The 26,553-nt window shown below is 35.0% G+C and overlaps 3 protein-coding genes across 6 annotated transcripts; 2 read left to right on the top strand and 1 right to left on the bottom strand.

Annotated features, from left to right (window-relative positions):
- The first annotated feature begins 275 nt into the window (after positions 1–275).
- LOC110730597 (trihelix transcription factor ASIL2-like) lies at positions 276–6,400 on the top strand. 4 transcript variants are annotated; one of them, XM_021910419.1, is made up of 3 exons: positions 276–1,627; positions 2,228–2,287; positions 6,050–6,400. In XM_021910419.1, exons 1-3 carry the CDS (start codon positions 760–762, stop codon positions 6,061–6,063), a joined length of 942 nt encoding a protein of 313 aa, XP_021766111.1. In that variant the 5' UTR covers positions 276–759; the 3' UTR covers positions 6,064–6,400. The 4 variants fall into 4 exon arrangements, with proteins under 4 accessions (XP_021766111.1, XP_021766112.1, XP_021766113.1 ...); XM_021910420.1 differs by having other exon boundaries at positions 279–1,627; positions 2,246–2,287; XM_021910421.1 differs by lacking the exons at positions 2,228–2,287; positions 6,050–6,400 and adding an exon at positions 4,083–6,043 and having other exon boundaries at positions 281–1,627.
- A 2,597-nt stretch (positions 6,401–8,997) lies between these two features.
- LOC110730443 lies at positions 8,998–10,010 on the bottom strand. Its single transcript, XM_021910246.1, has 2 exons — positions 9,622–10,010; positions 8,998–9,514 (listed from the first exon to the last, which is right to left on the bottom strand). Exons 1-2 carry the CDS (start codon positions 10,008–10,010, stop codon positions 8,998–9,000), a joined length of 906 nt encoding a protein of 301 aa, XP_021765938.1.
- Positions 10,011–22,016: 12,006 nt separating this feature from the next.
- Positions 22,017–25,866, top strand: LOC110730595. Its single transcript, XM_021910418.1, has 3 exons — positions 22,017–24,058; positions 24,157–25,326; positions 25,409–25,866. The coding sequence occupies exons 1-2, from the start codon at positions 23,672–23,674 to the stop codon at positions 24,664–24,666; spliced, it is 897 nt and encodes a 298-aa protein (XP_021766110.1). The 5' UTR covers positions 22,017–23,671; the 3' UTR covers positions 24,667–25,326; positions 25,409–25,866.
- Positions 25,867–26,553: the final 687 nt, after the last annotated feature.

Genomic DNA, 26,553 nt, shown 5'->3' with positions numbered 1-26,553 from the left:
CTATGCACCCTTATGCCTTGAAATCTTGAGTTGTTCACCACACCTTTCAAACCTAACAATAATTGTGTTAATGTTTACATAATAAAAATAATTCAGGAAACATTTACCACATTGTTCTCCAAAACTGGATCCACGATCTACATTATTAAATCTACCAGTGCTAACTAAAGTAAGAAGATTGCTCGAAATCAATATTTGGATTGTTGTCTCTAAATCCACATGATCTCCATTTTGAAAACCACCACTACTAACAAAAGCAGTAAGTTCGTCTGAAATCAATATTTGAAATATCAAAGTAAGTCCCAAGAAGAACCCCCCATAGGCATTTGTTGTAGAGTGTAGTTACTTAAAAAAATAAGGAACCCTAAAACTTGAAGTCTTCCCTCACAAAATATCGGTTAATGGAAGGCTAATTAATTAAGTTCGTAAAAAAGCTTTAATACTAGCTAAAAAATCCCACACTCTCCGTAACGTCGGCTCACGCGCCCCTCTCGATGTCACCCTTACCGGCGATCTCACGTTACGTCATCGCTTATCCCTCTTTCTCAAACCCTCTTATCCCTTTCTTCCTCTTATCATGCTTTTCTCGTCGGCCGGCGCTTTTTGTCTCTCTTCTTTCTCTCTCCTACTTTCTCTCTCCTCCGTTAAAATTCCTCCGATTACCTCCATAACTTCAACAACCTACCCTACCTCCTTCTTCTTCATCATCATCTTCTTGTTCCTTTGATTGATCTGATTATTCTCTGAAGGTTTTCGTCAATGGCGGAAGGTCCAGATTCATCGTCGCCATCTTTGGCGATGATTTCATCTTCTCGGCCTGTTCCAGTGAGGGAGGATTGTTGGAGCGAAGATGCGACGTTTACGCTGATCGAGGCGTGGGGACAGAGGTATATTGAGCTGAATCGAGGAAATCTGAGGCAGAAACAATGGCAGGAGGTTGCTGATACGGTGAATAATCGCCATGGACATGTGAAAAAAGCTCGGAGAACGGATGTGCAGTGTAAGAATCGGATCGATACTTTGAAGAAGAAGTATAAGATCGAGAAGGCTAGGGTTTTGGATTCTAATGGTGAGTATAAGAGTTCTTGGCCTTTCTTTGATCCTTTGGATCAATTGATTGGATCTACTATGCCGTTGAAGAAGGTTTCTTCTCCTTCGCCTCCAATGGCGGTTCCGTTGATTGCTCATCGGACGCCGGTGATTTTGCCTCAGAAGAGGCCGGCGCCGTCTCCGTCGCCTCCGGTTCCGACACCGGCGCCGATGCGAGGTGATGAGCCGTCGTATTTTAGGAAGAATTATTCGGCGATTGCTGCTGCTGCTGCCGCTGCTGCGGCAGAGAGTGAGGATGAGGATGAGGATGAGGAAGAGGAGGAGGAGGAGGAAGAGGAAGTGGAGATGAGTGGAGAGAGTAGTGAGGCGGATGGGATAAGGAAGCTGGCTAGGGTGATTGAGAAGTTTGGGGAGGTGTATGCGAAGGTCGAAGCCGAGAAGCAGAGGCAGATGGTTGAATTGGAGAAGCAGAGGATGCAATTTGCTAAGGAGATGGAGTGTCAAAGGATGCAGATGCTTGTTGAAATGCAGGTTCAGCTTGAGAAGGTTAAGCGTGCTAAGAGATCCGATTCGAATGGTGAGATTACGCTTCTTAACTTGTTAATTTGTTTAATTTTATTGATTTGTTGATCGGGTGAATTTTAGATTATTATGGTTTTATAATGATGTGTTTGAGGAGCATATATTATATTGAGGCGGATGTCCTTGTTCAAATATGCAATTTGCCCCTTTGCATAAAGTAACTGTCTTTGATTTATTTAATTAATTGCATGCTCTATGGTTTGTTTGCTAGATTTTTTATGCTCAAAATTTAATGGAATTATGTCGTAGGTTGTTTTAAGAGAGATGGCTGGTGTGAAATATACTTTGCTTTGGTGGCTTTGATGGAGATAAACCATAGTATTAGACTATTAGAGTCTTGGTTCGTTGTTGTAGTAGTTGAAGTTTGTAGAGGTTTGGTGATTCTGAGTAGACTGGTAGAGTTCATGTGCTTCTTCTATGTCTTGATGTTTGCCATTCTTAATATGATGGGAATACGGGATTGGCTGTTGATATTCCCCTTAGGATCAGAAAGGTTGATGAGTTTATTTTGTTTGGTTTTATTCGGGTTACATATGATTGTCAGTTAACATGATTTCTATCCACATAAAAACAATCCTTGAATTTCCTGTCATAGTTTGTTCATTGATGTCAGGAGGAACTAGCCTCTCTTTCATGCTCTCTTCAAGTCTTACAGGTTCTTGCTTATCTCCCTAAACATAATTTTGTCAAACATCAAGTTAATATCCTGTTTAATATATTGTAGTTAGTTAGGTTCTAATATTTTCAGAGTTCTCAGGCATATATTGATTATTGTTGACTGGATGTCTTTGCTGAACTTCCTGTTCTTTCTTTGCGATATCACTATTTTTGTTCTTTAACTTCAGTAAATGATGTTTTACTTTTATATTTGGAGGGGGTGTCGTATGTATGTGTGATATTTGATTAATGTTCTTTGCCATTGTTTAACTTCCTTCATGTTATCCACTGCTCCGCCAGTGGGTTTTCCCGCTGCCAGTCCCAAGCCTGGATAAAGGAAGAGGGTTTCGGTAGGCCAGTGACAGGCAGTGCAAAACTTTGTCACATCCCATGACATGTTATCCAGCTGCTCCATTTTTTTCTGCTGTGTTATGTACATGGAATTGAAACTTGTCCATTCCGTTACACAGTAGCTGTTCCGTAGCAGGATTTGCTATTTTCAGAAATCCCATTACATAACACCCTGACATATATTATGCTTTTCTCCCAGTGTCGATTGTTACATAATGATGACTCATCATGTTAGGATTTTTTTATCTGTTATGTCTGTTCTTTTATTTAAACTGACCATATATTTTTAGTAATTATGTACTACGTAGTTTATAAAACATTATATATTAAGTAAATTTTATTTGTCACCAAATATGTTACCTTTGATATTATGATAGATTTGGTTATATTCTGTTGAAAGAACACTTTTTTAAACTCAAATTTAAACAAGATTTAAACCATGTCTGTTACAAGGTGTTTCCGCGACAATGTAATCTTTACACTTTGTTTGGATAGCAAAGAAGGATGGAAAGGAAGGGGAGGAAAAGAGGAGGAAGGAGAGAGAAGAGAAAGGAGGAGAAAGGTGAGCTCCATTTTTCCTTCAAATCTCTTCAATTTTGGAGGGATTATGGATATTAAAGAGAGGGAAAATGGATCTCTCCCTCTCGTTTCCCCAATCCTTTACCCAAACAAGTGAAGTTGTCCTCCTCCCTTTTTCTTCTCTTCATTTCCTTCCATTTCCTTCTATCCAAACAAAGTGTTACTGCAATTGCGACCATATCAATGATTTTTTTCTATGGTTATGTATCCATGCTTCTTTAGCTTCTATGAAGGGAATTATTAAGGGTGGATATTTGTCATTTTTTGGTTGAGAGATGTAGCATTATATCAATATTAGATCCCAGAGGCATTTTCCGTTTGATGACGTCTAGGTTCACTACTATATATTGTGCTTACTGATGTTCTTTAATGAAGACCACAGATCACAATCTTAGTGACATTGAATTTAGATGGTTGGTGAACGGTTTTTATTTTTATTTTTTATATTTTTTATCTTCTTAATTTTTGGGTGTTGAATCTGAATTTGGCAGGAAGATCACTTACATTATGGGTCTGTCGATTTGTTTAGTTGATAGGTTTAAGGAATCAACTACCTTTCCATCTCTTTAGCATGATGATTTTTTGATATAACTTGTCGGATAGGGCTAACCAGATGTTGAAATTAACTTTATTTTGGAGGTATTGCACAACCAGGGGCAATCAATGCTCAATCTCTTTGCCGTATCTTAGGATCATCTGACATATCGTGACTAGATTTGTCAAATAGGCTTAAGCTTGTTAGGAAATTAATTGTTTGCTCTTAGGTTCACTTCTCCTTACCTTTGTCCTATTTTCCTTTGTTGCTGCTGACATTTTCACCTAGTTGTGCCGTATTCTAAGTTGCCGTAATTTTGTTTGAGCAGCCTATTTCAAGTTTGAGGCTTGAGTACAAGGAGTATGGTCCTAGTTTTTATGAAGAAAACATTATTGAAGGGGCAATGAACGATTTCGGTTCTTTGTACATGTACGTGGGGTCGGTCTTGCTACCGTACTCCCCAGGCGGAGTGTTTCACGCGTTAGCTGGGCCCCTGATCCGTGTTGTTTTACCAAAACAATATTGTTGTACTGCAATTTTTTCCAGTAGTGTGTTCAACATGTAGTGAGGACATGTATTTAAGTTTGTAGCTCATTTAGGGGAAAGAGATGAAACTCTGTAGGAATTGAAGACTGAAATTTCAGAAAGGTCACAAAGGTCGAGATACAGGGTAAATGGCTTGACAATTTTATCATAAACGCTGATTCAAATTTTACTGCAACCAAGCTGTGGAATTTTTATTTATTTGGCAACAGATGTACTGAGTGGGATCTGCGTGTTGCTTTTCTTTGAGAACATGGGAGTAGTATAGGACTTATGATGGGCTGCATTTACTTGTCTCTAGGCTATAGCAACCTTTTTTTTATATAGGGATAATTTTAGAATTCTATCAAACCCCTTATTTGAGGATGTAATTGTGATAAGTGCAAAATGATGCTGTTACCCAGCCTTCAGCCCTTTACTAGGTTATAAAGATTATCTGACTATATGATTATAATGTGAACTCTGAATTATGCCAAGTTTTGGAAGAACTAGATAAGTGCCTATATTTAGGGTTGTTTTGTAACTTTCCTTGTATTTTTTTCATTGACCTATAAGCGCAATCTCTTGGAGAATAGAAACCTTTTTGCATTATTCTTGATTGATAACACTTGCTGCAAAAATAATCTCAACTATTGTTGATTAATAGAAAGAGTTATTCTCTAGACACAAAAATGTACATGTATGATCCTCCATTATGATGATATCGAACACTTATGGGCCCATTTTAACTCTGTTAATAATGGTGTTAGCCTTTATCAATTAGCATTGAGTATTTGTCATAATTCGGATCTTTGATGTACATTTTTCTTAGTTGGGATCATTTTAGTTGTTAGATGTGAATAATGATTTGGTAGTGCATAAGAGAAAGTGTGTGGGAATAAGTTCAAAGAATGATTGATGATATTGAGACGTGAGAGAGAAGAAAAAAGAATTGTGAAGTTTATGTGGGGACATTTGGTGAAGGAAAGTGTGAAGTTTATTCAGGGACAGAGATAGTAGCAGTATGAAATGATTCTTTTCTGAAAGTGAATCTGTTATTGTTATTTTCTGCATTAGTCAACATGAATTGTGAAAGTTTTGATCATCAAAGTCATTTCTGGTCCTACTATATGTTAATGGTGATCAGGGCTAATCATCAAATTCAGATATGTTCAGATCAGAGCAAATCAAACTTTGATGAATTGTGAAACTCTAATCATCAAAGTCATGCTGTAGATGCTAGAACTAGGGTGTTTTTGATTCCCAAGTGCTAAGTAATAGGATTATCTCCAAAGTTTTATTTTTTGCCTTTTTTGTTTATAGTCATTGACAATGGCGCCTGTAAACCTAAGTGTGTTCCTGGCAAACCTGGGGAAACAAAAGTTATTACTGGGATAAGAATACATGATTTACCGGGCTATAGATGTATAGGAGAATAAGGTAACCTTCGGCATGCTTAAATCTTTCTTAGGTCCTGCAACAGCTTATTGAACGTTTTTTTTTCTTTTTTTTTTTTCCTGTTGATTGATTTTCTTTGAATCACTTCGAATGTGGAAATTGATTGTTTATAGTTGCAATATCTAGAAAGTTTTGAGATCCTTTGGGTATTGACAGTATTGAAGTAGCAATTCCCTGTTACTGGTTACTTATAAGTTTGAAGGATATGAATCATTAAGCTTTATTTGTCTTTCAAATTTAATTTGGCATTTTGGCTGTTGGAAAGTTTAGCATTGTTATATATAGAGCTTATATTGGTCTGTCTTTCTCTTGCAGATATGTATAGCTAGCTTTGTTGTGGAGCCACACTTGAAGTCTGATTTATGAGGTAGCCTGCAATTTCTTGCTAACGTATCAAATCGCTTTTGGTAAAGATAATACCAGTAATTGTAGAAGTGCCGTGGACAGGAAGGTAGAAAGATTTGCAAACTACAGTAGTTTGGAATGTTATGAAAGTTTAACTTCTATTTGATCTCTATTGACTCTTGATTCTTAGATTATTGCCCGATTTGGATCTGATAATTTTGTAATTCAAATGTTTTACAAAACGCTAGACGCTAGTAGGTCTTCTGGAAACTTACGTTGGTCATGCTTCTTTTGAATGAATGTGCAGTTGGTTTATGTTCATCTTCTGTTTAAATGTGGACACACATATTCAGGTTGGGTAGGGTTGGGTGTGCTTGATCCGGGAGGTTAACCTGTGAAATCTAGGGGTCGGTAGCTCGGTACCAAGTCCAATGTGCATTGTTGTGTTTTTTTTTGTTTTTTTTTTTTTAATTTTTTTTTAATATTTATTTTTGAGATAAATTTCAGTATATATATTTTGATTTTTTAGATGTTCTTGTGGAGAGCCTTGAGAGGAGTCGTGTTGGGTTACTTGGGTATCCAGTATCCACCACTTCCTTTTAGTTGTCACCAAAATCAGTTTCTACCGAGTTTGTTTGGTAAGAAGTTTTTTGGGTTGGAAATCGGATTCAATTAAATAATTACTGTTATCAAATGTTTGATTAGAAGACAGGGGTAACAATTAACATTACCTAAGGGTTTCCATGCATTTGTTACTTCCCTAAAATCTAAGGTAACAATTATCCTTACTCTTCTCAAACAAAGGGAGTTAAGTTTAAATGACTCCTTTCTATGATTAAAACAAATAAAAGAAATGTTATCCCCTTTGTTTTTTTTAAGTGCCCCTTAGTGACATGATACGCATGCTGATGCAAAACTTTGACTAATAATCTTTAATTATCATTAACTTTAAATTATAACAATTGAATATTAATTACCTACTCATTGAGACGATTTTAACAAGTATGCACTATATATATATTTTTTTCTTATGTATAATTCATAAACATTGGTCAAAGTATGTTTAGGGAATATTGCTAAAATTCTTAATGGGTCACTTAAAAAAAAAAAAACGGAGAGAGTAAGAGATATGAATCCTTTCCTCCTATGTTTCCTTTCCATTTCATTTTCAATATTCATACTAAACGGCAAACGCACTTAAAATTCTTACTAGATAACTTGGTGTTTTTTGGTTGACATCAAAAGTCACGATAATTAGAACTATGCAGGAAGTGGAAGAGTACGATATTGTTGGCCTAGCTAAATTATGAGAAGCTGAATATCTTAAGAAGTTTTACTTTTCATAAAATAGAGGAATTTGCTTAGCTATATTATGAGAAGCCAAATATCTTAGGAAATAACTTTCCATAAGAAGTTTTACTAGTGGTTAACCAAACAACGATCTCAACTCCTTCAAGATGACTACATATGTGGAATTGTGGATCAATTCTTTTCTTTGGAAATTTTGCTCGTTAAGTTCAATTAGATTACCTGTCAGGTATGCGTAAGTAAGTAATTTTTGAAGACGGGGAGGGGAGGTCCTTGAATTATTAGCTCATCTTGTTTTGACTTGTTGACAAAATAAGTTTAGGTAATGTATATACAATTATACACTCTAAAATAAATTATGTTACCGTTAAAACATGTAATTTTTTTTTTTTTTTTGAGGCAAGTAAAAACATGTACTTAGGTAAGTTAGGTTACATGTACTTATTATTATTATTATTATTATTATTATTATTATTATTATTATTATTATTATTATTATTATTATTATTATTATTACCATCATCATCATTATTATTATTATTTCTCGAAAACAGACAAAGTCATACAACCTATAAAAAATTAGTGGGAAGCCGAAAAACAATCTGGACCCCCACTCCTCTAGCTATTGCAAAGCCTATCCTAGTGAAAATATGTGCAGCAGTACGAGCCCTAATGTCCTGAGTCGTTGAGAATTTCTGAGCTCGCTTCAGCAACGCAACAACCTCCTTTTCTAATTCCCCAAGCGAAGAAAAGGAGAAGGGAAGGAAACCGTATCCAATTGTTTGACAACTAGATTCGTACTTGACCCGCTTTCGGTGAGCTGCATCAGCCACAACCCGTCCAGGAACAAAATCAGATAGCCCAGACTGTGTCAAACGAGAAGACCCTGTCAAGTCAACACAGACATCGCGACCACGATCCCAGGAATAAAGTAACACATCTGCCAGTCTGAGGGCCCTGTCGTTCCCTCCACATAACCCAATGTCTACCTATATTCTTGCTAAAATCCCAGATCGGTAGCAAATATCAACAAGGGTATCCCGAACCACATTATGTCGATGTTTAATACCCACAATACCAGCACACGACACCGTGTGATCACCGAAAATATCCCCAATAAAAACCCTTGAACAAGTAGAGTACGGCGTCGAGACAGAGAATAATGGAACACCCAACTGGTAGCACAACACACATCGGTATGTCTTTGCGTTCATCGTCTGACCCAGGCCTGAAATCGGGACCGCCAAAAGCCAAGCAGAGGTGTGATCTCCCTGCTGCGATTTCCACAATGCTGATTGTCGAGGAGATAAAGAGAAGGCGGATTCTGCAGAAGCGGTAACCTTTGTAAAATATATATCTGCCAATTTCTTCATGAGTTTAGGGGTAGCGACCTCACTAGGATTACACAAAATGTCAGACTCCACTGTTCCATTAAACAGACTCAACGCATCTTCAAGGGCTCGACCAAGACCAACAATGCCAGCATTTCGTAAGAGTTTTGTCTACAACCCAGCAGACTGTAACCGAGAGGTAAGAAAAGCATAATGACGAACATCACCTGCGGAATAAACACCAAGCCCTCCAAATGCAAACGTTAAGGTGGCAAGGCGCTACTGCCAATCGCCAAACCCAGGCCCCAAAGCAGTAACAATACGCTCCAAGGAAGATCGAAGAGCCTCGTCAAATGTGCGGTGAGTCGCCTCAAAAGTACTAGGAGGACAAGTACGCAAAGCAAAGTAGAGTTTAGAAACTCCGGTACATGCCCTAAGTAACAACAACTCACACTGAGGATCATCTAGCTTAGCAACCTTATCCATAAGCGCAATGGTCTTGGTCACCCTCTGCATCACAAGCTCACCACTAAAACCGGAATCGGAACTAGTAGGACCACCAAGCAACTTAACACCATGCAATGGTTGAGCAATATTAAGGGGAAAGACACCCACAAGCCTGCTTCGCGGGTCTTCTGTATGCCAAAAAGTTTCAGTTTTTTCCACGTTGAGATGTAACCCAAAACGAGGCCCTTCCTCCATAATCAACTGCATAACCTTCCCCAACACCAAAGTTTCACCAATAATAGTGCCGTCATCCAAATACCACGCCTGAAGACATACCTCAAAAGCATATCTGATTTTACACACCAGAGGTTGCAAAACCAAAGCGAAAAGCAGAGGACCAAGGGGATCACCCCCCTGCACCCCTGAGACGACCATAAGGTGTGGTCCCCATAATACAATCTGGCTGGATTAGAGTAGTAGAATTCAACCCATCGCGAAATGTCATGACAACGACGACGAACTTCACGTAACATGACCGCACGATCAACTAGATTGAAGGCATTTTGAAAATCCACCAACAACATAGAAAGACCAACATTAGAATCACGATCCTCAATCAATCGATTCATAGCATGAAGAATTGCCTCGCCACCTAAAGAAACCCCAACACCACATTGAAGACCATCAAAGTAACTTCCCAAAGACTGGCCAACCATAACAGCAGCCACCTTCGAAACAAGATGCCGCCAGGCAGTACCCAAAGCTATAGGACGAATACCACCACCGGGATTAACAATAGGAGTGAGAGGAGCACTAGCAAATACTCTCTTAGTTCCAAAGGGCATCTTACAGATAGAAAGAGATTAACCACTTTGGAAATAGAGTCAACTAACTCATTTGAGGCAGCCACAGTAGCACAACTTAAGCAATCCATAAGTGTTGAGCACGTAAACCGTCCCTACCACATGATGTGCCACGTGGAAAACTCTTAATCCGATCCAAAACAACAGCAGAAGTAGCAACGAGCTGAAGGTGAACAATAGGTATGTCAGGCAAGGATGGAGCTGGAAAAGAAGGGTGTTTAGACTGTAAATCCGCTAGAGTGGCCTCATTATAAGAAGCAACACCAGAAGAAGAAGGAAGCTGGACTGCAGCGGTGTAATGGCCATCACAAATCTTCCTCTAACACTGCGTGATATTACGCTCTTCCAAATCAAGGTCCTCATCAGCATCCATCAATGAAGGGGATTCAGTTGCCAGGGCTTCCCGCAACAGCAGCATACTACCACCCGGCTCACTCCAAGTACGAATAGCATTAGCAATGCTCTCCTGCTGCCGTTGCCGCCTAACGGCAGATGTACACTCACGATTACTCCTCGGACAAAAGGTTTTAAGGATACAAAGAGGCAACATGAGAAGATTAAACCAGCAAGAGATGTCGTCATGCTTACAAATCACTTTATCAAGCGCGCCTTTTAACACCCAAGAAAAACCCAAATGACATTTAGGAGGGATGAATTTCACAGTGCGAAGACTTTTAGAAAGCAATCTGTGAAGGAGAGAGATGGTAAAACCATAATCCTATTCGAGCACCGCACTACCCACATGACTAGGTACATTAGAGTTGAGTTGTGGTTTATTATTATCATTTAAACACTAAACTACAACCCACTCTATCACAGTGGGTCTGTGAGGAATCAAATTTCCATCACATGGGTGGGGGAGATGGAGGGACTAACCATCCCCATCTCCTCATATCTCGTCAAGTTACATGTTTATACAATACAAGTAAATTACATATTTATATGAAAGTGATAGTCAAATTAATTAAAATTTATACAATAATTTCACAGTTTTTTATTTTTATTTTTTATTTTTATTATAGCACTTTAAAGCCCCATCTTTACAATTTTAGCCCATCAATATTTTTACTTTTTATTTTTTTAAAAAATTAATACCCATTTTACTTAATATTAGATGAAAGCTCGTGCAATGCATGCTTTTTCATACATAAATCTTACGAAAGGATAATTTTCTTTGTAAGACTATATAATAGGAAAATTTGTCAGAAAGGTCCTTTTAAATGGCCGACTTTGTGAGAAGGTCCTTATATATATACACACATATATTGAATTCCAACGATTGACTTTATTTTGTGGCCTTTGACCATCACGTGTGTAGCAAGTGACTAACCCCCCCCCCCTTTTTTGTTTTATTTTCACCCTTTTCCCTCCAATTCCAATTGACCCTAATTCTTTTCCCCTTATTTCTCCTTCCTCTATATTCTCTAATCCGATGTGACTTGCAGCAGTCCATTAATGGTGGTGCAATAACTTAACTGGCAATTTCTGAGCGCACATTGAGAGAACTGGCGAATTAGGAGACTTTCTTGATTATTATAATTAACAAAGGGATTTTGAACTTACCTGATTTGACTTCTCTTCAATTCTAATGGGAGGGACTAGATTCGAACATTGTTGTTGTGAACAAGTTGCTTCATGAAAATTAGGGTTTGCAAATCAAAAAGAGAAAGGAGAAATAAGGGCAGAAGAATTAGGGTCAGTTGGAATAGGTGGGAAAAGGGAGAAAACCACCAAAAAAAAGATTTTTTTTTTCTAAGTCATGTGTTGGACATGAGATGTTCAATGACTGGCAAATAAAGTCAATTGTCAAAATCTGGTCAAAGGTCCTTCCTTACAACTTAAGTGGGATATAAAGACCTTTAATGCCACCCTTTTTACATAACGACCTTTCTCATAAAGTTGACCTCTTAAAGGACTTTTTTGACAAATTATTTCTGTATAATATTTTGATTAATTTGATATTGCTTGTTATAGAAAGATAATTTTTTATTACTTTTATGTAATTTATAATGTGCGACCTTATTCTTTGATGTAAGTTATGTGAAAATTGAATTTATAATGAATAAATAAATTGTAAATATGATATATCATTCGTAGGAAATTAGAATAGAATATTAAGGTTAAAAGATATTTTTTTTGTTATTTTTTCAAATAATTTAAATCCTAAATCATGCGGAGTAGTTTTTACTTGGCACTTGAAATTACACTATCAAATTTCATTCATTACTTTTGTTTACACGACGATTGATTTTTTATCATATTAAAATAAAATGTGAACTTTTTTTTCATTGGTCAAAATAATGCCTTTATAAATGTTATCTCATCTAATGGATATTAGTATAAAATATTTAATGTAAAAAAGATGATTTTTTTTTTTTTAATTTGTATTTGTATTTAAATGGTAAATTACTAATTGTATTTTTTTAACCTACATGGCATATATAATTAAACTCTTAAATCTCATTCGTTAATTTTTCTTACGCGATGATTGATTTTTGTAATTATAAAATTAAATGCAAACTTTTTTTTTTTTCATTGGTTGATATAATGGCTTTGCTGATGCGGCCCCGAATGCTTTCGAAAAGCACCTCCTTTATTTATTTACTAGTTATGTGCCCCGGGTGATGCCCGAATTGTTTATTATTTAGGATCAACTTTTCATCTATATGCCAAATTTTAAAACATATCATTGATACAAACTGTGTTATGCAAGAGGTGTGTATCCCTTTTGATTTAGTATATATTAACATAAAATACCATTGATTTTTGTAAGAGCGTAATATATATTATATAAACATACACTATGTATGAGAAAAGTATTTATGTTATTCGAATTTTCTACTCATGGATCAATAATCACTCGATAAATACAATACAATATAAATAAATGTTGTACTTGTCTATGTCAAGTGTAATAAACAAGGGAATAAATATAGGTGAAGTGCATAAGTGAAATATTTGTAATATGCAATGCTAAAAGGGTAAAGTAGTACATTTTGCTTTTAATAAATGGTTTTTTTCACCATATACCTGTTTTTTAATTATTCACCATATACCCTGAATTGTTAGAAAAATTCACCATATACCCCTAATGACAATAAGATGAGTGAAATTTGGTTAATTATACATCGAAACCACCTTAGGTCTCTCCTCCCATCCCCGAAACCACTCATATCCTTTCTCCAACACCCGAAACAACTCCAAATTTCCATTACCATATTCATATGATTGAGTTAAAGGATGAAAAATGGAATTTTGGGGTGGTTTTGGGGGTGGGAAAAAGGAATGTGGGGGTTTCGGGGGTAGGGGAATGTATTTAGGGTGATTTCGGGTCATAATTAACCATAATGACCGACGAAGTCAACAATCATTGGTTATCAACGGTATATGGTGTGTTTTTGTGAAAACTCGGGGGTATATGATGAATTTAAAAAAATTCAGGGGTATATGGTGAAAAAACCGTTTAATAAAATATGTACCTTGTATGAATGAGTCCAATGTATTATTGCCAGATTGTTCATCATTTCTCATATCTGCTCTTGATCTAAGATTCTCCCTCTTAGCTATTTTCACAATTTTGATCAATTCTTCTATAGTTTTGATGCCAAACATGGAAAGTTTATTCCAACGGTGTAATATCAAATGTCCATGGACAGAAAGTGATATCAAAATTTTACAAAATGTAGTCCGGTTTCTGAATATAGTCATCAAAATCATCTATAATGGATTCATCCTCTCCTTTAAAAATTGATTTTTCAACAGCTTCCGCATCAACTGTAAATCGATTTGCTTTTGAAAAATTATGTGCAATTGCATGAAATGACAAACACTTAACACGTCTAGATGAAAAATTTCAGTGTAAAATAGACGGCATAAATTACACTTTGAAGCCCTAATTTCTTCAAAGTTGCAACGTCTTCGATCTGTAATTACATGACTCTAAACTTTACAGAGGTAATTACCACCCCATCTTGTATACGTCGCTTCTTCCAATTTCGTGGATCCTTCCCATACAACCAACCAATTTTTGGGATCTCACATTAGCAAAGTCTTATTTACTAATAAACAAAAATGAGCTACTTACTTCATTACCCTCATAAATTCCTTCAATCATTAATACCATTATCGGAATAAACATATCACAAAATGTACAATTCCTCTTAAAAATTACAATTCCACCAATTTGTGACAAAGTATCAACCCAATCCATTAAATCATGATATTGTCATGTTAAAGTTTTTATTGAGCAACAATCCATTAGACGAAGGCAACTTAAATCCCTCAAACTTTAAAAAATTATTAAAAAAAGGAAAAATTTGAATTTACAACATTATATTAAATAAATTACAAACAAATTTATTGAAATAGAAAAAAAGATAAACTTTTATAGTAAATTTACGCTAACTTCGCTCAAATTAAGAAAAGTTGAAAATATGAAAGATTAGAATTTTTACAGCAAAATTTTAGAGATATAGAAACATAATATAACATAAAATCATTAACAAATTAACAAATAATTATGGTTATATTTCATGTAAAATTAAGTTGTTTACGAGTTAAGTTTCTATTATTTAACTAAAAAAATTGTTATGTCTGTTTTCTTTTTTAAGTGATAGCTGCCTTTGAAAGCTTTGTACAATTGTTTTATTCATGGGAATGTGCAGTTTTCTAGGGTTGGAAGTAGCAAATAAATTGTGTTCATTTTGATAATTTCAACATTAGACCTTCACAATAGCAATTCTAACATACTAAAAAAAAAGAAAAAAAATGAAAATGAATTTTTATTTTAGAGAGAAATAAAAAAACTTATGGAAATTCAGTTCCATTTTTAGTATCCACAAATGAGACTCCCGCCGTTAGTGAACTACTGACTAGTAGAGCTGAATTGTGGAACAAAGAAGAATTTTTCGAAAAAAGACTGAATTGTGGGCATAATTAGAGGGGTGCAACCGCTGCTTTCACTTGATCAAGTTGGAAGAAAAGCAGAAAACAAATGAATTGTTGTGGTTTCAGAAACCGAGGATGAATGCAACGATGATAGGAACACTCGATACTTTCATTTTTCAACTGTTAGTAGCTTAAGGAAAAAGGAACCGTATATATAGAAACTTTAAAAGATGATATGGAAAACTGGGCAATGGAGCAAGGTAGAGTTTAGTTGATAGATGATGACTAACTTATTGAAATGGGGTTTTCAAGAAGAAAATACAAGGAGATGTGAATGTCAGCTTTCTGATTATTTTCCTAGCATTGATGCTGAAGAATGGTAAAAAAAAAAAAAAAAAAAAAAACAGCTGTAATAAAGTTTGAAAAATACTTATTTTCAACCATTTTATTACCTAGTGAAGGTATGTAATAATAAATGAATGAAATAGAAATAAGTACAAAATGACAACTTTGACATTTATGAAAAGAATGAAGAAGTAATATAAGGGTAATTTTGTAATATAGTTATTTATTTTCTATATGTTGATGTATTTCCATCCACTATCTAAGCAAGAAGTTGACATATTTAAATGTTTATACGTGACTTGCCACACCGTGCGGCCGGGCCGATGTTACTTATTCTGGGGTTATCCTCGATTGTAACACCCTAGTTTTTCCTTCCTTTAAAATACCTGCTTTGCCCTTTTAAAATACGAAATAGGGAAAATCTAAGGCATTACCGCCACCGTGATAACGGCTAAAGAATTTATCAAAAACACACAGTGGAAGACTCTTTTCAAAACCTTTCAAATCAAAGTCAAAGTCCAACAGTCCAATCAAACAAAAGTAAAGTCAAACGAAATCAAACCTACAACTTGGAACCATTGTAGGCCCTTTTCAAAACTAAAGATATTTAAAACCAGCGCGTTAATATCATCAATCAATAATAATAAACCAATAAACAATAATAATCACATATTTGAATTAAAATTTAAAACAAGATTCGCTCTTCGCTCAAACCCCAACATGAATATGCCGCATCACCTGAAAAGTTTCACTTTAATTGTCCCTACTACTTACCATAAGAAATGGGTCGTCGTAGGGCCAAGATAAAGACAAGGCCAACATAAACACAACAATCAGCAATGCTGAGTACATAAGCGTAAACGAATCGCACTAACATGCTTACATCCTAGCATCACACAACTTACCTTGTTGCACCTGTTTACAAGCATACAACATACAATACAAGCAGTGGATAATTAATTGCTTATTTAATTTGATTACGCATCGAACGGGTTTCCCACCAAATCCCTGCCCCAAAGAATTGGGGTAAAATACTCCGGGAGCTAACTGGGTAGGCATAACTATCACAAGAAAGTGACGGACGTCCTGCGCATAAAATAAAAAGGAAAATACAGCGTCTTGTACTTCCAGTAGAAGCTATGGTTAAATATAAAACCCCATAACTCCCCCCATATGTTCATACTCGAGGTATATACGTTCCAAGAATTTTGGTGCGTAATCTCTTTCACTTTACATTGTTTTATATATTTTAAGACTTGGTGATGACTCTTAATCCACAGCACAATCAATCTCTTATCTCTCTTTTTTTCCTAACACACATAACAGACCTGTTATAATTGATATAGGATCTCTTACATCAAACAGACCTATTAGTTAAATAACGGGTCTTTAATTGGGGGTCTTTTGTCCAAGTTTTGTAGTAGTACCTTCTCCCCACAACTTTGAGGTTCAACCTTTTTGAATAAACGACTCCTATGCTGCAATCATTGCATTCATTCCATGACTCAACTTTTGACCTAAATCATCCTCAACTATACATGCTACCTTTCCTAATATGGGATGTCCAATTCGTATCCACATCCATACATAACTCTTATCCAAATCCAACCATCTCTCTTAACATGTATTCAAATCCTTTTTACATGAAATTGCACTTCAAATCCTTGTGATCCTTGTATAACTTATACTTCACATTATAATGCTTTCACAACGTAATCGTTCACCAACTTCCATAATGTCCTGTTAATTGAACCAAAACTTTGAACCTAAACTCCTTTAAGGTGTAGGTCAATCCTCAACAACTTTAATCTTTCCTTGTCTACTTTTATGCCATCCCTTTATAGCAATTATTATTGGAATTCCATTTTCTCCATCCAAAACCCACACAACTGTTTACATCCTCCTACATGATCTTCCATATCCTTAAAATACATTAAATTTCCTCAGTAAAATTCCATAAATTTATCCCACGAATGATAATACTCAACTCCTCAGATTCATAGCGATGCAAGTGCAATTGCAAAAGCATAATATTAAACTTAACTCATTGTGTCAATTAATATTTATCCTCAATTTAAAACTATCATTGACTTTCTCCATTTATCAATTAATTGATCGTCCTTGGTAAAATACTTTTTCTGTAGTATCACCTTATTTAACTCCTTTCAACTATCACATAACGTCTTACTTTCTTCATTCTCTTTTCTACACACCTATACAAGCGCTTCCCAAAGCAATGTAACTTCTGTTTAACAATTCCTGACAATTTCACTTCTCGACTCCCTTAGTTTCTAATTAGTTGATAAAACTTTACCCTTTCTTCTATAAAAACGTGTACTTATGATCATAGCCAATACTCATTCACAACCCTTAAATACCAGGATTATAATGCCTCTAAAAATCCAGTACCTTAACACTATAAACGTTCTAACAAGTCACAGGCTTTCCCTTAATACTTTATAAACCTTTTTGTGACTCACCACGAATTTCAATGTAATTGCGTAGTATTCCATATGCAACATTACATTAAAATCTCCTCAACCAAGTTGAACGTTAGGTTTCTCCCCATAAAATGTCAATTTCATAATAATGTCATCCCCATCTATTGAAGTAAACCATTTCCTATCAATTCAAGAAACTTCTAAAGTTCAAGAATCAATTCATGCCACCTCTTCATAGATTCACCTTGAAAATAGTACTGCTCCTTTATATATTCTTAAAATTTCATTGACCATCTCATTAGTCATTACCATTTGAATTCCCAAATGCCTTATTTTCTCATTCTCAGTCTTAAAATTAACACCTTACTTTTAAGAGTATATATAAGAGATGATTCTTCATACAATTTATTCAAATCTCATAGTCCTTTCTTCAATATCTTTAGTTGAATTCCACAGTCAATATAATCCTTTTCCAACCTTGTTCACCTTGGATTTCTTAATAAACACTACCTCAATTGCGAGTCCAAGTGACTCAATAAACTCAAAATGGGTGCTATCGTTGAAGTAAATTCCTCATTTCAAAAGCCATTATAATCCTTACACCTTTTTGTTATCATAAACTTAAACAAGAGAACATTTCTTAAGTTGCTACCTTAAATACTTGTTAATTGAAATTGGGTGTATCCTTTGCCGTTCACTCACTTGGTTGGTCTTCTCCCTTACATTACCATTCATATATAGGTTCCTTGGACATTTCGATTTCTCCATCCAACTTGTCAACTCAATATGCCAACCTTCGAACCCTAAGAATCAAGTTTCCTTCCTCGCATAGGTGGTTTTGCATTGCATTACCTTCATACATATATCCATTACGAGGTTTTCGGTGGTTGTAAATCCACCCCCTGCCAACTGTTGATCTACAGTGGCTAACTGTTTAATTAACTCATTTAAATTATTTCCGATATTGGAATTCCCATGCCACCACACATCACTACGAGGACCAAAAGAATCGCCAAAAGTAAGGCCAAAATACTTTATTTCACTCTAATTACTAACACCAACCAACCCAATAAAGAAACAATCAACAATTAAGTCGAATTAAAGTTTGAGGTAACATATATTTGTATCCTCATTCTTAAAATCCGAAACATATACTTTGATTGATATACAACCAAAGAGTTCATTTAGTTGAACAAACAAATAAAAATAAAAATATTCCCTTGAATCACTACCCAACAAAGGAAGTAATAAAAAAGGTAGCACTTGATAAAATGAATAAATGTGGTGCTTGAATCACTCAAAGAAATAGGTAGGTGATCACACAAAGCTTCTCCGAGAATTGTAGCATTGCTACATGATATATTCCCTTATAACAAAGAATGAATGATAACCATCCTCAAAACTCGAAATAAATGTTTAATAATCTATTATCTGTACTCAAAATTAATTGACTAAATACTTCTCAATACTCCCAATGTAATACCTTTTCAAAACTTTCATGAAAGCCCTCCAAAATAAAATCTCCAATTGGTAAAATAATATCCTCAACAACTCCTATAAATAAAATTCCTCAAGATTTTGAAGTCGTTATAGTTTACTTATTCATCACCTCAAGATGAATAGCCATAGGATTAAGGAATACTCACACATTTACTTCAAAAATATCTCCTTGATCATTGCATATGTTCCTTTTATTATCATATTCAATATGAAATCAACATAAACTCCCAAATTCCTTCGATAATACCAATCTTTTTTGTCATAATCAACTCTACACTCATCCTAACTTGGTATCTCATTAGACAAGTGAAATCAAAATAATTTTTTTTTTTCTTAAGAACTAGGTATTCAACCACCAACACAATCCTAACTGCCAAAGTGATTAGGTTGGTTCCAATAATTCTCCAAAACACTAGCCAATTTGGAACAAAGAAAATTGGATGGTCAACCTAACATAAGCAGATGGGCTCTCAAGCTCCTTAATCTCCACCAAAAATACTCATTCTAGGAAGCTTACTAGGCAAGACTTTAGGAAATCTGCAAGAAATTGGGTATGGCTCACTCTAGAATAACCCTTCCCAAAATAAGAGAAATGCAGTTGTTGCCATATATTTTGAACTCTTTTGCTGCCGCTCAACCTTATAAGCAAGGTTACACAATTCATCAAACGTAGTATATGGTTGTAGCTCGACTTGACGCGCAATGGAGGGGTGTAAACCGAGTAGAAACTTGGCATTCTTTTGCTCCTCCTCATCCTTAATCTCACATGCCATATACAATCTCTCAAACTCTTTAAGTATTGCTCTATGGACATGTAGCTTTGTTGTAAAGAATTCAGCTTGATAAATAAATCTTGCTTGTAAAAACGCGGAACAAATCGCTTCTTCATCTTTGCCTTCAACCTTGTCCATGATTGAATCATTTTCTTTGTGGTCTTGTGACCTTCGTGACTGCATGGAGTCATACCAAAGGGAAGCATATTTTGTGAGCTTTAATATTGCGTAAGAGAAACGTTTATGATTATCAAAGTTTTTATGATCAAAGATACGTTCCGTATGTCGCTCCCAATCCAAGTATGCTTCCGGTTCAAGGTCTCCATCAAACACCGGGAGATCACGAGTTTAAGTTCCTCAGTTTGATGAGGTGTGCGTTGGTTAGGTCACCGTCGACGCGGTCCTTCACGACTTCTTGTAGTTGTGTGAGAATGGCAGCCATGGAGGTTGTCTCTTCGTCCCGACGATGAAGGCTTTCTTCCGTTTTCGCCAACCGAACATTAAGTTTCTTAAATTCCTCCAAGAGTGCATCAAATTCACCTTGGTTGACCATGTTTAATGGGCTTTAAATTGCAGCCACACCAATTGATGCGTTTCTTTAAGCAAGAAAGGCGAATATTTTAGCTAAAGAAGATAGTGCTCTATGTTTCTTGAGTGAGTATTGAATATTTGGCCTGAAACTTGTAATTTTGGTGGCTATGTGTTTGATTTGTAAGTAACGGAAGATATGAAGATTATTAATCTTTCTCGGATTAATACTCAAATAGGATTTGCTTTCTCGGCTTAATTGCTCATCTTCTCGACTAACAATAATTCTCAATAAATCAAAATTTTATTAATCTCCAATGATAAACTAAATACTAACATCGAATATAAATAAGTTAATAAAATCTAAAAAGATATCCTTGTTTAATTATAATTCTATCCCACTAAAAACTCTTAAAAAGAACTCTATCTTAAGGTAACAACCTAAAAGATAAAACTCATGACAACTAACAAAAATATATCCTAATAAGCCTAAAACAAGAAAAATCTTCCCAAGTGAGAAGTAAAAACTTGTAGGCAAAATTCTAAAATTAACAACTATGAATAACCCAACTTATTCCGCATAAAAAACATGTAATAATTTGATCAAATTGCTGTAGACTTTTAGAAATGTATAATTTTTTTAAGTAACTTAATGCGACATTATTCGTTATTGTTATTTATGTGGCAATTGGATTTATTAAAAAAATAAATAATATGTAAATTGTAATTAAATATGCTATCTCATTCGTTAGATAAATAGGATAAAATCTTTAATGTGAAAAGATGTATTTTTATTTCAATAATTTAAATCCTCAGTCATTATTCGTTGTTAATTAACCTCTAAATTCTCATTCGTTAATTTTGCTTACGTTGCAAATAGAATTTTTAAATTCAAATATATTCAGCACTCAATATTCCACTTGAAAGCGTGAGGTGGATGAGATTTGAACCCGTAACCTTTATGTTACGTTGGTTCTGATACCATGTTATAAAGGACCAACTCAACCAAAAGTTTAAGCTAATGGTTGAGGCCTAGGAATATGTTCGATACTCTATTATTTGGAAAAATTGAAAAGAACGGTCCCAACTTTTGTCATTCCGCTATAAACACTCCACTTTTCTATTATCTCTAAACGGGTCAAACTATTATACCAATTTTATATGAATGGTCCATGAGTACGGGTAACCAGCTATAGCTGGTAAATAATTGTCACATGTTTTCCACGTGATAGTTTAGTGACTCCATTTTTATTTTATTAATTTCATTACCATTTCATTTCTTATTTTGACTTTTGTATTACTTTACTCTTTCCCAACTACCAACACCGTACAATTATAATCTTTTCTCCATCTTCCTTTGTTGTGACACTTACACCATTAAAGGATTCCTATGTGCCTACTGTAAAGTACACAACCTAATAAAAAGCAATTATATCTTCTTGGTGGGTGGGTATATGTAGCGCATCAAAGAAAGCGGCAAAAGGGTATTGATATCCTCGGTAACAAAGGTAAGTTGTAAATCTTGAAATTATTTTGCTAGTATCAAATTGATGTCGGTATATGAAGCCTCCCAACAAAGGAGTTAACATAATTAAAGTTTATATTGAATGGTTAATTAATTAATCGTATGAGCATGTGATATTTGTGTCAATTTTATAATTATTATAATTTAGGGTTGTGAATTTAGTTGAATTGTATGACTATATAATTGAGAAATTTATTTAATTTGAAATAAGTATACTGATGGAATTGGGTTATGGTTATTAATGGATGAACTAGTGTCACACAGATTTTGGCATGGTGGGGTTTTTAAAAAGAATGCAATTGGGTTGTTAAAATATGTTGGTGGAGAAGGGATGATCTTGATGAATTGTGTTGGTGGTACCTTGTAGAATTGGTTTAGAATTGTGGGTATAAAAAAGTTGATGTAATTTTTTATTTAGTACCAAATATGAGTTTTGAAGATGGGTTGAGGAGGGTTTATGCTGACAAAGAGGTGTTAGAAATGGGAGCATTAGCAATTAAGTACAAGGAAATTGACTTGTATGTGCAACTTGGAGTGGATGAGCCAGAGATGATACCTATCCTCCCTTCTTCAAATGCACCAGGTGTTAATAACACAACTAAAAAAAAACCCCAAAGAACCTTACATAAAAAATTCTGAAATATTGACTCCAACCAGAAAAAAAGTGGTCCCACCTAGTGACCCACACTAGGTCTGGCAAAAGTTAACTCGACCCGAAAACAAGACCCGAACCCGACCTGAAAATATCGGGTTAGAATTGAGATTTTAGACTCAAAAACTTAAATGGATCAACACGAACTCGGCCTGAAATTAAATGGGTTAAGTTAAGGTTGAAAATTCCAACCCGAAAATGACCCATCTAACCTGAAAATTAAAAAATAAACAATAAATAATAAAAAAACAAAAAAAAAGGAGGAAACTTACTAAAACAAGCCCAAGCCCATATTTAGGACCTAATAAAAGCTAAAACCCTAAAATCCTCTCACACTCTCACTCCTCTCAGCCTCACTTCTCTCAGCCGTAAGAAGCTCTTTCTCTCTCATATTTCATTTTTCCTCTCAATGTTTATATCTTCAACTCTTAAGAATTCAAACCCTAAAAATCTAAAATCCTTTAATTTGCCTCTCCACGCCTTCCTCTCCTTCACGGACATCACGGCTCAAATCGCTCAACAAGATTTCAAACTTCATCCATCGTGAGTCTACAGATTTTTTAAAGTTTGAGTGGAAAGTAGGGTATAGATTCCCTAACAGAGATTCTTTCAAAAAAGCTGTAGCAAAATATGCTATACTACAAGGATGGAATCTTAGTTTTGTGACAAGTAATAAGAAGAGGCAACATATACTTGAGGTTAGATGCATTCCTTGTTGTGCAATTAGGTTGTATGCTTCGTGGGACTCTAGAAGGGCTTGCTTTGTAGTCAAATAAGTGGATAATGGGCATTATTGTAGTAGGAACATGGAGAAGAGCAAGCAACTAAAATCAACCTGGCTAGCTGAATAATTCCTTGATATCTTCAAAGCCAGGCCACATTGGCCCGCTAAGGAAATCATGGAAACTGTGAAAAGAGCATATAGAGTCTAGATTAAAAAGGATTTGGCATACAAGGTGAAATATCATGCACATAGATTATTGCATGGTTCAATGCAAGAGCACTATAACAAAGTAGGTATGTACTTGGAAGGTTTGAAGGCAAGTGATTCAAACACATATATTAGATTGGTAATGAATTCAACTAAGAAAGAACTAGTGTTCCAAAGGTTGTTTGTTTGTTTTGATGTGGGAAAAAAGGGATGGTTGGCTGGTTGCAGAAGGTTGTTATGTGTAGATGTATGTTTTCTTAAGACCTTCCTCGGAGGACAACTTTTAGTAGCCGCGGGAAGAGATGCAAACGATCAAATGTATCCAGTTGCTTGGGCGGTTGTAGAAGGGGAGAATAATGATTCTTGGGCATGGTTTATGACAGAGGTTAAAGTTTGTTTGCAACTTGGTGAAGGACATGGACTTGAAATTATCTTAGACGAACATCAGGTTAGTAATTTATATAAAATTTATTTTACCTATTGTAGTGTAGTAGTTTTAAACATTATGTAGAGTTATATATAACATCGATGCTTTATCATTTGTAGTCAATATTGGATGCAGTTGCCAACATTCTTCCAAATGCAGAGCACAGACATTGTGCTCGACATATTTTTGCACATTGGCACAAATCATTTAGAGGAGATGAGATGAAATTACTTTTTTGGAGGGCTGCAAAGTCGTACAATATGTCAGATTATAATGATGCTTTGAACGATATGGGAAAGCTAGACCAAGAGGCTGTTGTCGGTTTTAGATCTTATAATCCCAGAGTGTTTTGTAGAGCATTTATGAGCACTGAAACACAGGTAGATGTGATTATGAACAATCTAGCCCAAACATTTAATGGATACATAATAAATGTAAGAACAAAACACTTGATATATATGTTAGAAGATATTAGGACGGCATTAATGCAAAGACTAGCTTTAAAGAAGATACATATGGAGAAGACCTCAAGTAAAGTGTGTCCAAGAATTCAAGTAAAACTGGAGAAAGCTAAGGAACAAGCTGCACAATGCAATGTTACTCTATCAGTGCAACCAGGTTTCAAGTGAGCTATTTCATGGATGTCTTGAATGTAGACCTGCAAACTAGAACATGTACTTATAGGAAATGGGATCTCACCGGGATCCCATGCTGCCATGCAGTGGCATACATCTTCTTTTGTCACCAAAATGCTGAAGATTATGTCTCTCAATGGTATAAAAGAGAGACTTACTTAGCTTCGTATTCTGGTTCTATTCCTCCATGTGTAAGTGAGAGGTGTTGGCCTAGAGTCAATGTACCACTTAATTCACCCCTATTAAGATAGGTCTAGGAAGGTCGAGGAGAAATAGAAGAAAGACCCTCATGAGAACCCAAAAAAACCAGGAAGGTTAACCAAGCATGGAGTAGAAATGACATGTAGTATTTGCAAAACCAAAGGTCATTATAAGAGGAAATGTCCAAATAAGGATAGGGTAGTGGAACAAATTGAAAAGAGGCTAAGAACTGATGGTGCAAGCACATCTCAACCCATTGCACAAACACTATCATCACAAGTTCTTAATGCCACCGTTGAACCCACAAGAACAAGTAGAGGTGGACGAGTGATAAGAGGGGGAAGAGGAAGTAGAGGGGATAGGGGTGGTAGACGACCAAGCATAGGTAGAGGTAATATTGTACCTCAAGGATTTGGAGTTTTTATTGCCGTTGATGGAACAACAACAATAAATGTGAGTAATTCTTTCATATTTAATTTTTGCTCACGTTAATTTATTTATATAAGTATATAATATTTATAATTATTTTTGGTAGAATTCTGGATAAAGAGATGGACAAAGAGGTGATCAGGGATAGCTCACACAATCCTCATTATATTAAACTAGCTACGTGCCCTGCAAACAGTCAAGCTTCGACATCATGTGATTAATTATGGAGTTGATGTCATGATAAATAATATATTTAGTACTCAATTTTTTTTTTTTTTTTTTTTTAATGGTAATCTTTTTGGCATGCTATTTTGACCGATGTCAAGTAATATAATTTTGTTTCGGATAGATGTATTTACTTGATGGTTTTCAACATTATATGGCATATTCAATTGGAAACACAAAATGTCTGATCATTTGATTAGGTGAAAAAATTATTAATCAGGGTAATACAATCCAAAAATTTACCCTCACATTCTGTTGCAATCTATAATCATAATTCATCATAATCTAATTAATACTTACAACTATGTAATCAATCCTTCCACTAACTACCAACCTAAAGACTATCAATATAACAATAGCAAACATAATATATGACACAACTAAAGTAGTACTTAATACAAATGTATTGGGATATTATCTTTAGATAATTATCTTGTGATATTATTCTATCTCTATTATTGTGGGATTATCCTAGTTTAAGATAGATTATTAAATGTGAGAAAACGAATTCAAGAAAATTAAAAGGTAATGAAATTAATAAAATAAAAATGAAGTCATTAAAAATCATGTGGAAATCATGTGACAATTATTTACCTGCTATATTAGGTTATCCTTACTCATGGACCATTCATATAAAATTGGTATAATAGTTTGACCCGTTTAGAGATAATAGAAAAGTGGGACTGTTTATAGCGGATTAACAAAAGTTGGGACTGTTCTTTTCAATTTTTCCAAATATATTTATATAAAGCCTTAGAAATTCAATCAATAAATTATTTTTTTGTATGTTTGCACCAAAAAAATAAAATTCTTGTGTATGTAATCACCCTTTCATGTTATATATTATTAATCATAGAGACTATCAAATCTAGATGATCTATTTTTTTTCTACTGTAGGTAATTGTTTTATATTTAATTTAATCTTTTATAAATACTATTTAGATTATAACTGCACTATTATAATAAAGAATGTTTACAATTAGGTTAACCTTTTAAATTTTTAACTACCTTATAGATAACAAAAAT

The sequence above is a fragment of the Chenopodium quinoa genome, unplaced genomic scaffold (assembly GCF_001683475.1).
Source record: "Chenopodium quinoa cultivar QQ74 unplaced genomic scaffold, ASM168347v1, whole genome shotgun sequence".
Classification (NCBI taxonomy): domain Eukaryota; kingdom Viridiplantae; phylum Streptophyta; class Magnoliopsida; order Caryophyllales; family Amaranthaceae; genus Chenopodium; species Chenopodium quinoa.
This window is presented reverse-complemented; position numbering and strand designations above follow the sequence as displayed.

Bases quoted from the DNA above. Each gene is read 5' to 3' on its own strand.
- LOC110730597 (XM_021910419.1), top strand. From the start codon at position 760: ATGGCGGAAGGTCCAGATTCATCGTCGCCATCTTTGGCGATGATTTCA. The intron at 1,628-2,227 runs GTGAGATTACGC...TTCCTGTCATAG, and splicing joins TAAGAGATCCGATTCGAATG to TTTGTTCATTGATGTCAGGA.
- LOC110730595 (XM_021910418.1), top strand. From the start codon at position 23,672: ATGCAAGAGCACTATAACAAAGTAGGTATGTACTTGGAAGGTTTGAAG. The intron at 24,059-24,156 runs GTTAGTAATTTA...TATCATTTGTAG, and splicing joins TTATCTTAGACGAACATCAG to TCAATATTGGATGCAGTTGC.
- LOC110730443 (XM_021910246.1), bottom strand. From the start codon at position 10,010: ATGCCCTTTGGAACTAAGAGAGTATTTGCTAGTGCTCCTCTCACTCCT. The intron at 9,515-9,621 runs GTATTATGGGGA...GTGTAAAATCAG, and splicing joins TACTCTAATCCAGCCAGATT to ATATGCTTTTGAGGTATGTC.